Source organism: Neltuma alba, unplaced genomic scaffold (assembly GCF_004799145.2).
Source record: "Neltuma alba isolate B1F8T4 unplaced genomic scaffold, ASM479914v2 tig00011386_pilon, whole genome shotgun sequence".
In the NCBI taxonomy this organism is placed as follows: domain Eukaryota; kingdom Viridiplantae; phylum Streptophyta; class Magnoliopsida; order Fabales; family Fabaceae; genus Neltuma; species Neltuma alba.
In genome coordinates, this window is record NW_021636079.1 from 294,051 (window position 1) to 308,636 (window position 14,586).

Genomic DNA, 14,586 nt, shown 5'->3' on the forward strand with positions numbered 1-14,586 from the left:
CAAATGCACATTGAAACTAGTTAATATACACATATATATATTTACATTTCATATATTCATTTCTATTCCATGGAGCAAAGACTCAAACCATTAAACAACTAAATCCAAGACAATAGGGACTGATCCCTTTCGAAGTAAGGAACACAATAATATAGACACTTGCATTTCTCTGATAAATTATTCTTTTTCTAGTTTCTTCTTTCCACCAACCACAACTAACTTCAAGCTTTTCCATATCATCAAACGTGAACCACGCGTCATAAAATTTCAGAGTAATGACCAGTAAGCAGAGAAGGTTAAAAATGGCAGAGTAGCCACCAACAAGCATAGGAAGTGAACTAAGACAGACTGACTTCTTACCAGAGAAAATAACCAAATTTGGGTGGAGATGAAGATGCTTCATAAGATCCATGGATGAAATTGCACAAGGAGGACGAACAATGAACACCCACCATGAGAGGAGAGATTTCGAACCAGAAATTGGAAGTAAAGGGAGAAGAAACATTGCTGAAATTCAAAGGAATTGAAATGTTATACGTAGAAAATGGGAATAGGGCTTCTATGAGATCATGGAGGGTGTCGGTTTTACCATTCACTGATAGAGAATGGAGAAATGGAGCATCTCTTGGGTGAATATTATTAAGGGCTATCAAGTCTTTTCATATTAAGGAGTTTTAACTAATTTGCAGGATTTTTTTATTGTTTTTTTTTTTTTGGGATCTCAGTGTAATTTTCTCTTATATTTATATCTGTACGCATATGTTATAAAATTTAGATAGGCAAGCCTATTAGGCTTTAAATAAGCAGGCTTGGCCCATTTACTTCGCAAGGCATGTGCATGGATTTAATGTTGTAATGAAATCCAAGAATGTTGTCTCCGCAGTTATCACATTGGAATGCTCATCCCCCAAGCACCGTTGGAAATGGGATACCATTTTTTTTTTTTATTTGTTTATTTTGGTTAAGCTATATTTAGAATTCTAAAATATTTTTCTAGTAGCACTCAGTATCACAAATTAACAAATTTTTAGTGCATTTAGAGTATTTTTTTTCAGTTAATATTTTCTTAGTAGCATCAAGTATTCTATATTAATTAATTTTTTGTGCACCTAGTATCCAAATGCACTAAAAATTAAATCAATACAAGATACTGGGTACTCCTGAAGAAAACTGTAAAATACTAAATGCACTAAAAAATAATTAATTTAGCATGCTATATGCTGTTGAAAAAATATTTCAGGATATTGAATGTGCTATAAAATAATGAATTTAGGATATTGAGTCCTCCTGAAAATATATTGTAAGGCGATGGATACACTAAAAATTAATTAATTTAAAATATTAGATGCTGCTAAAAAATATTTCAAAGTACTAATATGGCTTAGCCCAAATAAATAAAAATAAACACTAATAACTTCCTTTTTAAGGGGCCCAAAAAAAAAAAGTGGGCCTCAATGGTGCCGTTTGGGCGAAGAGCATGCCCTGCTCATCTGTCAAACTGAGTTGAAACTCAATGGAATACAGAATGATGGGTTTTAAGCAAGATCTATGGGATACTATCAAAACTAATCTTCTAGAGTTGTATGATGCTTTCAGCTCAAAAAAAAAAAAAAAAAGAGTTGTATGATGCTTGATAGTGAAAGTTAATGGAGCAAGTAGCGAGAGTTGAAAATATGCTTGCACAATATTATGGAGATAAGTAGATTGCAATACAAACTACTTATAATATTGGTATCATTTATCTTAATGTTGATATTGGTTAGCATCAATGCACTTGCTCAGTATGAAAGCTAGGTGGATTATCTTGTACACATCCATGTACTACAATCTAACTATTTTATGGTAATTATGAATCACCGATATAGACTGTTTTCTCAAGAAAATCTATGCAAGTAGCATGAGACTTGCAACACAATTGTCCATGTCTCATGCCCCCATAGCAACATATGATGACACAAATATTCTTACAGCTGCCAATTCTAATTAGAGGCCAAAAAGCAAAAGGAGGAAATCTCAAATTTCAAAAAAAGATTTACCATTGTCTAAAGTGCCAAAACTTGGGGTAAGTACATAGACGATCCATATTCAGTACAGATAAGCCTTATGATTATTTTGTCATTTTATGCGAAATTTTAGTTATTATATTCCTTTCTTGGAACTCTACAATGTTTTCTCTATATAATAAACATAAGGCTTTAAGCATCCTATATAATACTACTTCCAATCCTAATTATAAGTACTAATTGACTAATTTGAGGAGATTAAAAAATACATTAGGTTAGTTATTTATAATAAATGTGTTATCTTTCCTAAAATATCTTTGCTAATCAAGTATATTGGCTATAACTACCAATATTAGAACTTAAGGAAAAAATTCATAAATATGAAAGACAAAGTAAATTGAGGTTTTATATTTAAAACTAAACTAAAAATCAAATAAGATCTTATATTAAAGACTGGAGGTAATATAAGTTTATGGGCCTTAACACTCAAAAACTAGCATATTTCTCAGCTTCAAGTTTACACTGTCTATTCTTTATATGTTCCATATCAAATTAGAGTAACATCACCAATTCCATTTTAAAAATAATGATCAATGATGCTTTAGTTTGAATGAATGATTTAATCACACTTTTGATCTCTCCAACTCCATAAAATCTCTTTTTCTCAATTGGCTCACGGATGTTTCTCTCTCTCTCTCTCCCTCTCTAATGCAATTTTGTTATTTCTTCAAAAATCCATCCAAAACTTAATCCTAATTCTAACAATTTGGTGTAATAATCACCCACTTACCGAACAATAATTCATGTTTGGACCATTTTGGATGGAGATGTGGCACAAGGAAAATAACCGGATGGTTTTACAGCATTGGTGAAAAATGCTTGGGTCCTTAGTCTTGATGGACAATTTAAGATTTGGGAGAAGTAACATTTAGGTCTTAAAAGAAAATTTTCATGACATTTAAATTCTAAAAAATTTAAGTAAAAAATAAGTTACAAATATCAATTCAAGACAATTAGTAATATGAGAATCCTTATTACAAATTAGACATTTGAATCTCATAGGTCATCTCTAATAGTTTGCAACTGAATTCTATATATGCAATTATCAACGTCAATATTTGCATTTCATCTTTTAACAAAACTTTTCAAGACCTCGTTATTCAATTGAACTTTTGGGATCATTCCTCCTTTAAAATTTTCAAGGAACTAGAGAAACAAAAGCCATATTTAAACCTAAGTTAACGGTATTTGCCAAAACATTTATGGGGAAAAAATAGTTGGAGATGTGCCATGTAGGATTGCAAAAGCACTACATCAGAATTCTAATGTCCCATGGGGTCATATAGCCCTATCCACAAGCAAGCAAACAAGAAACTTGCCTCCAAGCTGTAGTAATCCCCAGACGTGAAGGGGTGACCAGTATGATGAACGACACTCAGTTGAATGTACAACAAATTTAAGAGCAAATATATGAACAATGACCAAGTTCAATCACTATAGAAGAAAAAGCAAGGCACAATCAAAACCCAAACAATCTACTCATGCTATGTTTCTATAGACATCCTTGCCACGAAGAACAAGGGATTAGGGTACAAATTTGATGTCCTTAAAGTACTCATGCTCAAGAGCATTCCTGGCTGTAATTCTTTTGCTGGGATCCAAGCATAGCATGTTCTGAAATAAGATTTTACGCACTTTAACAATTTGTAGACAAAGTTCAAAGGATATAATTTAAAGGATTGAGATGACAATTATTTGTTTATATCTGACTTGGATGAAACTTCCATGCACAAAATGAATTGAACAGGAGTATATAATAACGAATGAGTAACCTCAGCGGATGGTAAAAACAAAATTTTTGTTGTGTGTGTGTGTGTGTGTGTGTGTGTAATAATCTCACCATACAGCAGAAGCAAATCTGCTACAAAGAAGTTAAATCACTACCAGGGATAACTGGAAGAAACATACCAAATGAACTAACCTATAAATATCAAAGAAAGGAATTTTTTGACCTACACTCAGCTGATACGAACCTTTAGTAGAAGCTGCCTTTTGTGTTGGTTCTTTTGGTTAATGGGAGTATGGCTCTCCTAAAGGCTCAAATCAGTGGTATTGGGGCCTTTCACTATCCTCCACTTTTGTTTTCTCTCACTTTCAAATGTGGTATAGGATACGTGAAACATGGGGACATATTATCGCTTATTGCAAGTTGTGAAACTTGAGTCCCACACAATAATAACGGGGTTCATATAAGGCCATGTTTGAAACTTCTAGGAGAGAGAAAATAGGGAGATAGACCAATGGAGGGTGAACTAACAAATAGGGTCTAGACATATTCTACGTGTTCCCGAAGATTCTACAAGGAGGGACCGTTAGAAGGTCTAAAGAAGCACTGCAAAGGGAAGAATGTGATAACTGAGTGAGGCATCTTATGAGCGGGGATGAAATGGAAAAGTAGAAGAGATGGTTAGCAATGGAATATTTCAGGGTGATCAGTGAGTGGATGATGCAAGGAAATTCCGAAGGAGTGCAGGGAGAAAGCAGAAACTCTAAATTCTCAAAAGCTAAGGAGTTTTCTGCCTGTGTTTGTTATTTGCCGCAGATGTGTATTTCGGCTGCTGTACTTATTCCTCTGGCGCACTGCTTGTGATAATTGCTGCGCTACTTGCACTGAAAATCATCGTGGGACTTATCTCATCACTTTCTATGTTCAAATAATTCTGCGAGTTCTTATCAAATTCTATTGTGGGGTTAGCTCTCAGTTTTCCAACCTTAAAAGCTAGCTATTGGAGTGTAACCATATCAAAAGTCCACATCATCACCATTTCTCCATTGGTTAACATTTCCAAAATATCCTGACCTTCAAGATTTCATCATTATCATATTGGTTTCGCTTAAGTAAACCCTTGTGACAATACTATCTTTTACGTAGTCCCCATATTTTTGCTTTTTTATTCCTTTACCTAATTTTGTCCTAGTTTCTCAGGTGTCAGTAGAATGGAAAGCAATTTAACTAACCACTGATGGCACTGAATACAAAATATCTAGTTCCATTTTTATTCCCATAATTATCTGAGTGATGATGCACTTACAGAAAGAAGATCAATGCCAGCTGGCCCAAGATTTGGAACAACAGTTGCCAGGTCCTGCACAGTATTTAAAAAAAAAGTAACTATAGTCCTTGATGCAAGTTAACAATGCAGATAATAACAGCAGCAGCACGTACAATTAATTACCTTTGGCGGCCACTTGGGAAAGGATGTTTTAAAATCGGGCAATGAAATCACTCCGGGCCACATATCCACATTTGGTGTACCCATGATACTTCACACAAGCAATAACACGTTTATTTAGAAGATGCATAAACTTTATTATGTAATTCTGCACAGTTGGTGCAAAAGTTCTCTGAATCCTTTCACAGTTGTTCAATACTTCAAATATATTTGGCTAGTTTTTATATGTCAGTAAATATTACTAAACATCACGACACAAACCTTGCCCTAACTTTGTTTTTTTTAATTTTTTTAATTTTTTTTCTTTTGGCCTGACAAAGGTGTCATATATGCTTTTCCGCACAAGATGTCCATTACCGGGAAGACCCCAGTCAAGCAGAACTGAGAGCAACCTCAGCCAGGATAATAGCCCCAAAAATATTCACTAAATTTTCAAATTTGGGTCGTAAAGTTCTCCAGGTAAACTTTTTTGAACGTCTTGCCTCAACTAAAACTCTCAGGGCTGTAGCAGTAACTGATAACCAATAAGGACCTATTAAATGAAAGTCACAGTGCAATAAGCAAATTATAAAGATTTGACATTCGTTATGAAAGACTGAAACTTCGTAAGAGATAATTTAGGTAGTAGATTGCAGTACCCTGCGATATGAAGGTCTCCATACTTTTAAGCCATGAAAATATTTCATTGGTTTGACCTCTCATAATAATGCAACAAAAAGTAATCATACCTACGAACGAATCCGTAGGGTAGAAAGAACAAGATGGAATAAGGCTTATCCCACTTAGGGGGTTAAGGCTTGTTGTTGTTGTTGGAATAACAATGTATACTCTAAAGCATCCACAATTATAGTAACATGCTTCATCCCTCATGCAGATGGTTTTATTAATAGAAGAATTCATTAAGATTCTTTAAAAAAAGGAAAAACAAAAACAAAAACAAAAAAAATAAAAAAAACAAACGAAAGTAACAAGAGGGAGGATAAGAATCCTCCTAGAATAGCAAGCAGCAAGCCTCATGATAATGATTCCATATTCACATCGTAAAAGCGCCCACCTCCATTCAACCATGAGCCTTTCATATTGATAGGACGTCAGAATTAGTATATCTCGACAAAACCTACTACAAAAGGAAACCTATTTTACTTTTATGTTTTATGTTTTCATTTTTATATATTTTAGCAACTGGCATAATGTGTACGCTTTATGCTTTTAGTGTTATTTTATTTTGAATGTTTTCTTCCTAAGAAGAAAATCCTACAACACATCTTTTGACTTTCCTTCATGAGAAGGAAATCTGGCTTTATAAATAGCTACCAGTTAGCATTTGTAACAAGAGTTTGAAGGATGATAATTTGCTGTCTATGAGAATTCAGGTTGCTCTTTCCCCCGCTAAGTTCTGTCTTCCCCCACCATTTTGTTCTTCATCTCTCTCCTCCCCCTCTCTGTTTCTGTTTCTCTCCACCATATGCCTCTGTTGGCATTAGTTGAAGGGTGTTAAGTCGGTTTTGCATCATATATATGCTGGGATTTTAACCCATTTGCACAATACCATTTGCTCCATTAACAGAGTTTCCAATTTAAAGTGGCTCATTTACAGAAGAATCAGTGTTTACATTAGCCTGGTCATAAAGGAGATTCTTTGATGTGGAAAGGGTATTATCATCCTATGATTCCTTGAGATCACTTAACAAAAGGGAATTTCCCGTGTGTGTGCTGCTCACGGTTTAGGGATTATTAAGGGATTCACGTACGTGGTCAATAATTGCTAGAAGGCATCATATGCCAAGGTCTAAGCAAACAGGTGTTCATATAATTTCCCTACAAAAATGGTAAGAAGTCATTATAAAAAACCCTATACCTGAATATTTTAAATATTTCATCAATCTCAGAGTCTCCAGGAAACAGTGGTCTTAGGTTTACCATCTCTGCAAATATACAGCCCACAGACCAAACATCCACTGGGGTCGAGTAATGGCGAGATCCAAGCAATATTTCTGGAGCTCTGTACCATAGTGTCACCACCTGCAAACAACCACCAATATTATATATGAAGAAACATGACTGAATCAAATATAACCACAAAGCCACCGTAATGAATTCTCGCCACTGGATTCTGATACCCCCCCCCCCCCGGCTCTATAACATTCTTATATATCAATTTTTGTCAATCTATCAATTTAGTAAATATACAATCCAATAACTTTAGGAGTAAATTACTCTCCTTTTCCTAACAAAATACAGCCCCCCGTTCTTTTATAAATATATACAAACATATATCTAATTCTGAAACCATCTGTTTGACTAGAATGCCCCTAAAGATAAGATTGGTTTCTTTAACTGAAAACGTAACTTTGAAATAATATATTTGTAAAAACATTTTCAAAACATTAAAGAAGATTTATTCAATTCTTTTTTCCTTTTTTTTTTTTTGCTAGTAATTACACGGATTAAAATATTAATTTCCATGTTAATATTAATAGTTACTTAATTAACTTTTAATTGGTTAAATTTACTTTAAAAACTATTTTGTGAATGCATTTTTTGTTTTTGCCATTTAATTTTTTTTTCATGTATTCAAATAAAATTTTCTAAAAAATAAAAATTCGTTATCTTACATAATCTTGGAGAAATAATTATCAATATGAAATATAAAGTATATATCAAGCCACAATGTTTATAAGCCATGAACAGTAGATCTAATTCCTCGAAGTCCATGATAAACAAGACCTAAATCTAATTCAACTATGTGGAGGTATCTTGGACAAAATGGATTTAAATGTAGCATATCTTCCGGCTTGAAGGAGTGGGAGAGTAACTATCCACAGATGGTAGAACCATGTCATTAAGGTCATCCCTGGGCAAAAAAATGGAAAAGAGAACTGCAAATATCACAATGCTATTACTAATGTAAGCAATGGTAACAACATCGAACCAATTCAGTTTGCACACTATGTGAAATACATACTGCCATATCATTCATTTATCTCTTCAAATTATTGTGGAAGTCAGCATATTGACAAGTTATCTCAGACAAGTTTAAGAGTTAAGACTAGAAAATGAAGTCAACTTCCAATGTTCTCAATTTTAGTTTCACCAGCTCTTTCCTTTCTCTGATTCTTAGCCAACCTAGCTTAAAAGTGAGAAATCATTACAATCAAACTTCAAAACAGTCACCTTTGTTTAGGTTAGATCACCCATCCCCCCTTGCAATATCTCTGCAACAAGCAAGTCCTCTACAATCTGCTTCAAATTCCACCTTTCAGCAAGCTTCCGCTCCCCTTATTTGCAACAAGTAGTTCACCAATTAGCAGAAACCATCCCTACCTCCATATCTCTCTCTAAAAGGAGTACTCCATACCAAGATCTTCAATCACAAAAGCAAGCCTATCCCCTTCTTCCTCTTGTCTCCCTCAGCTCCCTTATCTTTCTCAACATCAAGCCCATCTATTGTATGGCTTTGAACTAAGTTTCTCTATTTTTAGATCCTTATTAGTTTACAACCACATCATGAATTTATGAATAACTGTATATGCTATTGCCTTCCACTCTCTTAACTAGTTTTTCCCATAAATGATAAACTTTAAGTGCTTCTTTATAAGCCTAACTATTTTCTTAACGATTAGTAAAAGACATAACTCATAGCAGTTTATAATTCAGCTTCACTTAAACTAGGACTTTTGACAGCCACTATTACAAAATAATCTCTCTCAATTTTTTCATTATGCGTTCCAGATTTCCCCATTGCAGGATGACAGCATGAACAACGTCTTGTTGGGATTTTTATGAGAAGTGAAGTTTTCAGCCTCTTTTAGGTCACTTCTCAGCACTGAATTTAGAAAAGGCTTAGGCAAGATAAAGGAACACGATCCTCTGGCAGTATGACATATCCGTTGGCTTGTAGCTTTTTATGATGAGAACTAAATACAGGCAGGGTTTCAACCAGAGACTTGTTCTCCGCACCATCTTTGGGAGATGGTAATTTATTTGGCATCTCTTAGGATTTCAACTCTTGGTTTATCAGACAATTTTCCCTTATGGGCTTGCCCAAGAATTTTAAATCTAACCAACCAATGTCTACATAGATGAAAAAAAAGCATAGATACGGTGGAACATAGTCAAACCTCATGTGTAAATGTCTTGACAGGAATGCCAAATGCCCTGGCCAATCCAAAATCTGCAAGCTTTACTGAATTATTGCGGCGATCTATCAACAAATTCTGTGGTTTCAAGTCTCTATGAAGAACCCTATGTGAATGACAGTAAGCAATGCCACACAGAATTTGATATAGAAACATCTGCAGAACAAATAATTAACCCACTCAACTTCAAATAAAGCTGGTCCTTTAAGCCAAGATTAGTATTTTTGTTGTTCAATCAATGTTCATAACACTAATGAAGAACAGAAATATCGTGAATGAAGAAGCTTACACAGACAGAACTCTCTCACTCTCTCTCTCACGCATGCACGCACAGTGTTGTAGTCCCTCTCTTCTTTTTATGTATAATAATAATAATTCAATTGAAGTGAGGAATTAACTACAAGATAAACTTCTAGATGATAAAGAATTAAGACTCTAGATTATGTTAATAATAAACCTCTAGATAATCATAAGACCCTAATCCTTTAGGAGTTTCCCTTGCATAGACTTCTGAATACTCCCACTAAGCGTAAGATCAACACATGCTGCAGCTTGTTACAACTAATATTAAAATTAAATATGAAAACACATCTGGATTCTAGATTAGAAAACTGAACACTGCACCCAAAATTGAACAAGAAAATATATCAATACTGGGACAGCTGCATAAGGCAAACAATTTAAAAATGAAAATGCATCTAGACGAGAACAACTAGACACTATGCAGCAACTTAGAATCTGTTTGGATCTCCGTTTTGAGGGGAAAATGTGCATGGGAAATTGTAAAACGCAGGTTGAAGAATTATTGGGAGAGAAAAGGTTGTTTGGGTTGGCTTCTTTCCCATCTAGCTTTCGCAGCAAAAGCTCAGCATGGTGAGAAGCTAGAAATTACTGTGTTGAGCGGTGGAAAAGCCCATCTGCAATTACCCTTCCCTCTCTTCTTCATTACACAGCATTTAAGGCTCACTTTTTTACCCTTCTCTCTCTTCTTCTTCTAGTTTTTGCAGCGAAAGAGAGGAAAATTATTTCAACAAGGAGTTCCTACTTTGTGCATCCATGGCCATTTTTATTTTTATAAATTTAATTTTAAAATTATATAAATTTAGTTTATATTCATATTTATTCATTAAACATATTTAACTAACTAAAATGAATTTTCAAAATTTTCCCATTAATAAATTTTGTGTGCTAATTTTAATTGACATTATATATAAACAATATAAATATGTATTAACTCTTCTTATTTTTATAATTTTTAGTTTAATTTATTATTTTTCTTAAATTTATCAAATTATATATACGAGATATATGCCATAAAATTCATGGCTTTTTCAATTATTTTACATGTAAACTTACTTTTTCATTATTTATCCAAACAAGTTTCAATTTAACAAACTGACTTTTATAAAAAACCAATCCAACCATATACTAACTGACTTTTACCCTAATTAACTTTTGCAAAAGTCAGATGAAATAAAAGTTACTTTTGCCCCTGCTAATCCAAACACACCCTTAAAAACTTAACATTAGCTAGTACTGGCTCTGACAATGTCCCTAGTAGATAAGCCACAGATCCAGAATTCTTCAACCTATTTCCCATGTGTTACCTACTCAACACTCTCCTAGCTGCTAATCTCAGCCACAGGATCTAATCACAATGACACAGTTTCCGAAAGACTTTGATCTAGTTCACCTAAGGAGTACTCAGCTAGTTCCGTTTCTTGGGTTTTCTTGGTTTCCTCATTGAGGTACCCGGTACCACACAAATCCAGTAAAGAAGTTTACAACTCACCATGTTGTTTTATAATGTCAAACAATAATAACAAAATTGTGTCACCTGCTTCAGTCAGCAATTCGCAGTCAAAACAACAATCCGCAAAGCTCAATCAAGTGACGAGCTTAACCAATAGACAACTTTAAATAAACAGAGCAACTAACACTTATACCCCTGATTAACAAGCTTTAGGTCAAAAGCAGTACTGGAACCTGATCAAAGAATTACTTGGAGCTCCAATATAAGCTATTCAAGGTATAGTTTTCTCTCAAACCAAGTTTGCTATCATGTATATTTTGAGAGAAGAGCAGGAAAAAATATGGCTTGCTCACGTAAAACTTACATTGTGGCAGGCCCTCTCTTCTTTTATTCATGATAACATGAAAATAAAGATTAACTACAACATAAATTGTTCCAGATTATAATAAAGGATGACTAAGTAATAATAACTAGGTATGACTCCCTATAATCATACACTCCCAATCCTCTACTTACCCCTAATCCTTTAAGAGTTCCACTTGAATTCGCCTCTCATCAGAAATTAACAAATTACAATAACATTTCATTTAAAATGCCAATGGCCAGTTGGCCAAACTTTAGAAACAGTACACTTTTACACAAAATAATACCAATCAGGTAATATCCATAAAACCAAGTCATTCATCACAAAACTTTATGAATCTGCGCTCGTTTTTCCCTTCATTTGTTATATCGAAACACAAGAAAAGAAAAGCCAAAACATTTCTTGCTAATTTAATTTCCTAGACAAAACATTACATATTTTCATTTTCTGAGTGAGTTCCAAACCTATAATTAGAGTAATCATTAACTTAGTCATACAAAGCTCAATCACATCCAAATATAATAAAGTAGTTACACACTTTTATTTGTCGATGATCTTTAGCAAAATCAGGAGATGAATCCATGTGCTTCTTCAGATCTAAGTCCAGGTGCTCAAAAACCAGATACAAACTCTTCTCACTGTGTACTACATCCTGTAACCTGTCATTCACATAGCCATCAAGCATATGCCAACATGGAAATGGCTGAGAAGGTAGAAGAACAATAGGGCAGCAATTTACTGAAGCAACAAATTTAAGACGAAATCTTATATGGTGAAAATTGTAAGATTCTAGTTGGGCTATCCTGTCTTATTTTTCAGAGCTCAGCATAACATCATTAAAGTGTGTCTTCTATATAGCCCTTCAAAACAACCTGAATAGAATTTATGTTGCTTAAATGGGATCATCATAAGTGGGATGTGGGAAAACCATTTGACAAAAAACCAATAACCACATAGATCCATCCATTCAAGACTAAGTGTCATGTGATAGTGTTTAAATGCAACATGAAGCGTCATGTCACGTATAAGCATCAGATATGCATTGTGCACAATAAGGCAACAAAATAATCTTTTGGTCAACAAAATAATGAACTTGGTGTAAACATCATTTTTGAAATCTACTTCCACCTACACGAGCAATTCACAACAGTCACCAGTATACCAAATCGAAAACAGGTTGTCAACAGATGAACGCCGAGTTATAAATACGAATCAAACGATGACAGTAATATCTTGATGCCACATTAAGTATCAGCTTATAAAATGTCCTGGACATATCCACGATTATAATGGATATATTAGCTGAATTCCTAACTACCGCAGCATTGATTCACCATAGACACCGTAAAACGATCCTCATGGTCAAGCTCACTTTGAACATTCACAGTTTTCTCACGGTCCCCAGAGAAAATGTTCTTGCTTGACGCATCAATGTCATAACTGACAACCAGTGGATGCACAAAATAATTCAGTAAAAGAACATATTACCAGGCAATAAATGACTTATATGTAAGTTGTAAGTATACTATAATATGAACTATCTCATGGATCAAGGTGAATTACCGAAATTAAAAAGACTCAGACGCAAGTATACCTTACAATATTCCTATGCTGCATTTCTTTCAAGAGCGAAATCTCTCGAATCGCCGTGCTAGGCACTCCCTCATCGTCCTGCTCCAGTCGAATTTTCTTCAATGCTATGGTTTGATGTGTGACGCGATCACGAGCCTTGTAAACCACACCATAGGTGCCTTCACCAATCTTCTCAACTTTCTCGTACTTGATAATCAGAGGAAAAAAATAGAGATAGAATCCGCAGATATTCGAAGAGAAACACAAAACTGAACTCGACGTTCAGTACATTATGCTAACCTGTTCCATGAAACAAGCTCAGAGTTCGCGGCGAAGTTCTAACACCAGAGAGAGAAATGAACAAAGATTAACAGAGAAATCGGTGAAGAAAGTAGCATTAAAGTGGACGTGGAAGAAGTAGCAAGTTACCGGCGCCGAAAAAGGAGGGAGTCTGCAGTGTGAGTAACAGTTGTTCCACTGCCTCTCGCCGCCAACGTCCTTTCAGGCTAGAGACTTGCGTCTCGTGGGATTCACTTTGTTTGCTTGCTTCTCAAATGGCTTCGGATGAAAGCTTTTTTCTTTTTCTTTTTCTTTTTCATTTTTAATTAATAAATTAACTTTTAAAATAGGGAAAGAGAAATGAAAATTTAAAATTGTAGTGATTTTACGATGTTTTTGTCCTCTGCCACGAACAAAATTTATTACTATAAAAAAAATAACATTTACAAAGATATCAAAAAGTAGGGATGTTCAATTTGTCCCGTCTCGGTCGTTCCGTGTCGGTTCCAATGAGTTCGGGACGGAACAAAAAAAAAATTCAGGACGGGACAAGTATAAGACAGGACGAGACGAGGGACAGGGTTGTCCCGTCCCGGGATATTTTTTTTAAAAAAAATCATTTATTAATAATTATTATTAGATTATTCAATTTACTTCTTAATAATAATAATTATTTTTATAGTAATTTTTAGCTCTTAAGTTGTAGTATCATCTTAACAATATCTCATTCCTCAATAAAATAATTCATAAAGCTATTATATAGTGTTTCTTTTACCGTATTTTTTTTTACAGTATTGTTTTTACACCTTTTTTATACTATATAATTGAGTTTTCTACATAATATTTTTTATAACGTTTTTATCTTTAGAAGCCCAATAAAAAATAAACATTATAACATAAAAAAATTTCATATGAAAAATTATAGTATTTTTTAAAAGAAAAAAGAGGGAACGGGACGTCCCGTCCCGTCTCATGGGGCAGAACCGGGACGGGACAGGATACGGGACTAAAACATTGTCCCGTCCCTATCAAAAAGCATAAAAGTAACAAAATAAAGACACTTTTTGACTAAAAAAACATAATAAAGCCACAAGCCACAATCTTTAAGTACTGCTTGGTATGAAGGAAACGGGGGAAGGAAAAGAAAAGAAAAGTTTGAATGAGCTCTATTTAAAAACTTAGGAAAGTGGGATCTTAAAATTTTAATTAAAAAAAAGAAGTAATATAAAAGGGTAATAAAAAT

The 14,586-nt window shown here is 34.2% G+C and overlaps 1 protein-coding gene across 3 annotated transcripts; it reads right to left on the bottom strand.

Annotated features, from left to right (window-relative positions):
• Window positions 1-3,262: 3,262 nt before the first annotated feature.
• Window positions 3,263-13,606, bottom strand: LOC114712648 (cell division control protein 2 homolog). Of its 3 annotated transcripts, XM_028897198.1 has the most exons (9): window positions 13,494-13,606; window positions 13,365-13,402; window positions 13,087-13,271; window positions 12,031-12,151; window positions 9,358-9,531; window positions 7,095-7,258; window positions 5,240-5,327; window positions 5,096-5,149; window positions 3,263-3,677 (listed from the first exon to the last, which is right to left on the bottom strand). In XM_028897198.1, the coding sequence occupies exons 2-9, from the start codon at window positions 13,371-13,373 to the stop codon at window positions 3,588-3,590; spliced, it is 885 nt and encodes a 294-aa protein (XP_028753031.1). In that variant the 5' UTR covers window positions 13,374-13,402; window positions 13,494-13,606; the 3' UTR covers window positions 3,263-3,587. The 3 variants fall into 3 exon arrangements, with proteins under 3 accessions (XP_028753031.1, XP_028753032.1, XP_028753033.1); XM_028897199.1 differs by having other exon boundaries at window positions 13,365-13,496; XM_028897200.1 differs by lacking the exons at window positions 13,365-13,402; window positions 13,494-13,606 and having other exon boundaries at window positions 13,087-13,346.
• Between the last annotated feature and the right edge of the window lie 980 nt (window positions 13,607-14,586).

Bases quoted from the DNA above. Each gene is read 5' to 3' on its own strand.
- LOC114712648 (XM_028897198.1), bottom strand. The intron at 12,152-13,086 runs GTATACTTGCGT...TGTGAATGACAG, and splicing joins CAGCATAGGAATATTGTAAG to GTTACAGGATGTAGTACACA. The intron at 9,532-12,030 runs GTGTGTAACTAC...TTTGTTCTGCAG, and splicing joins AAGATCATCGACAAATAAAA to ATGTTTCTATATCAAATTCT.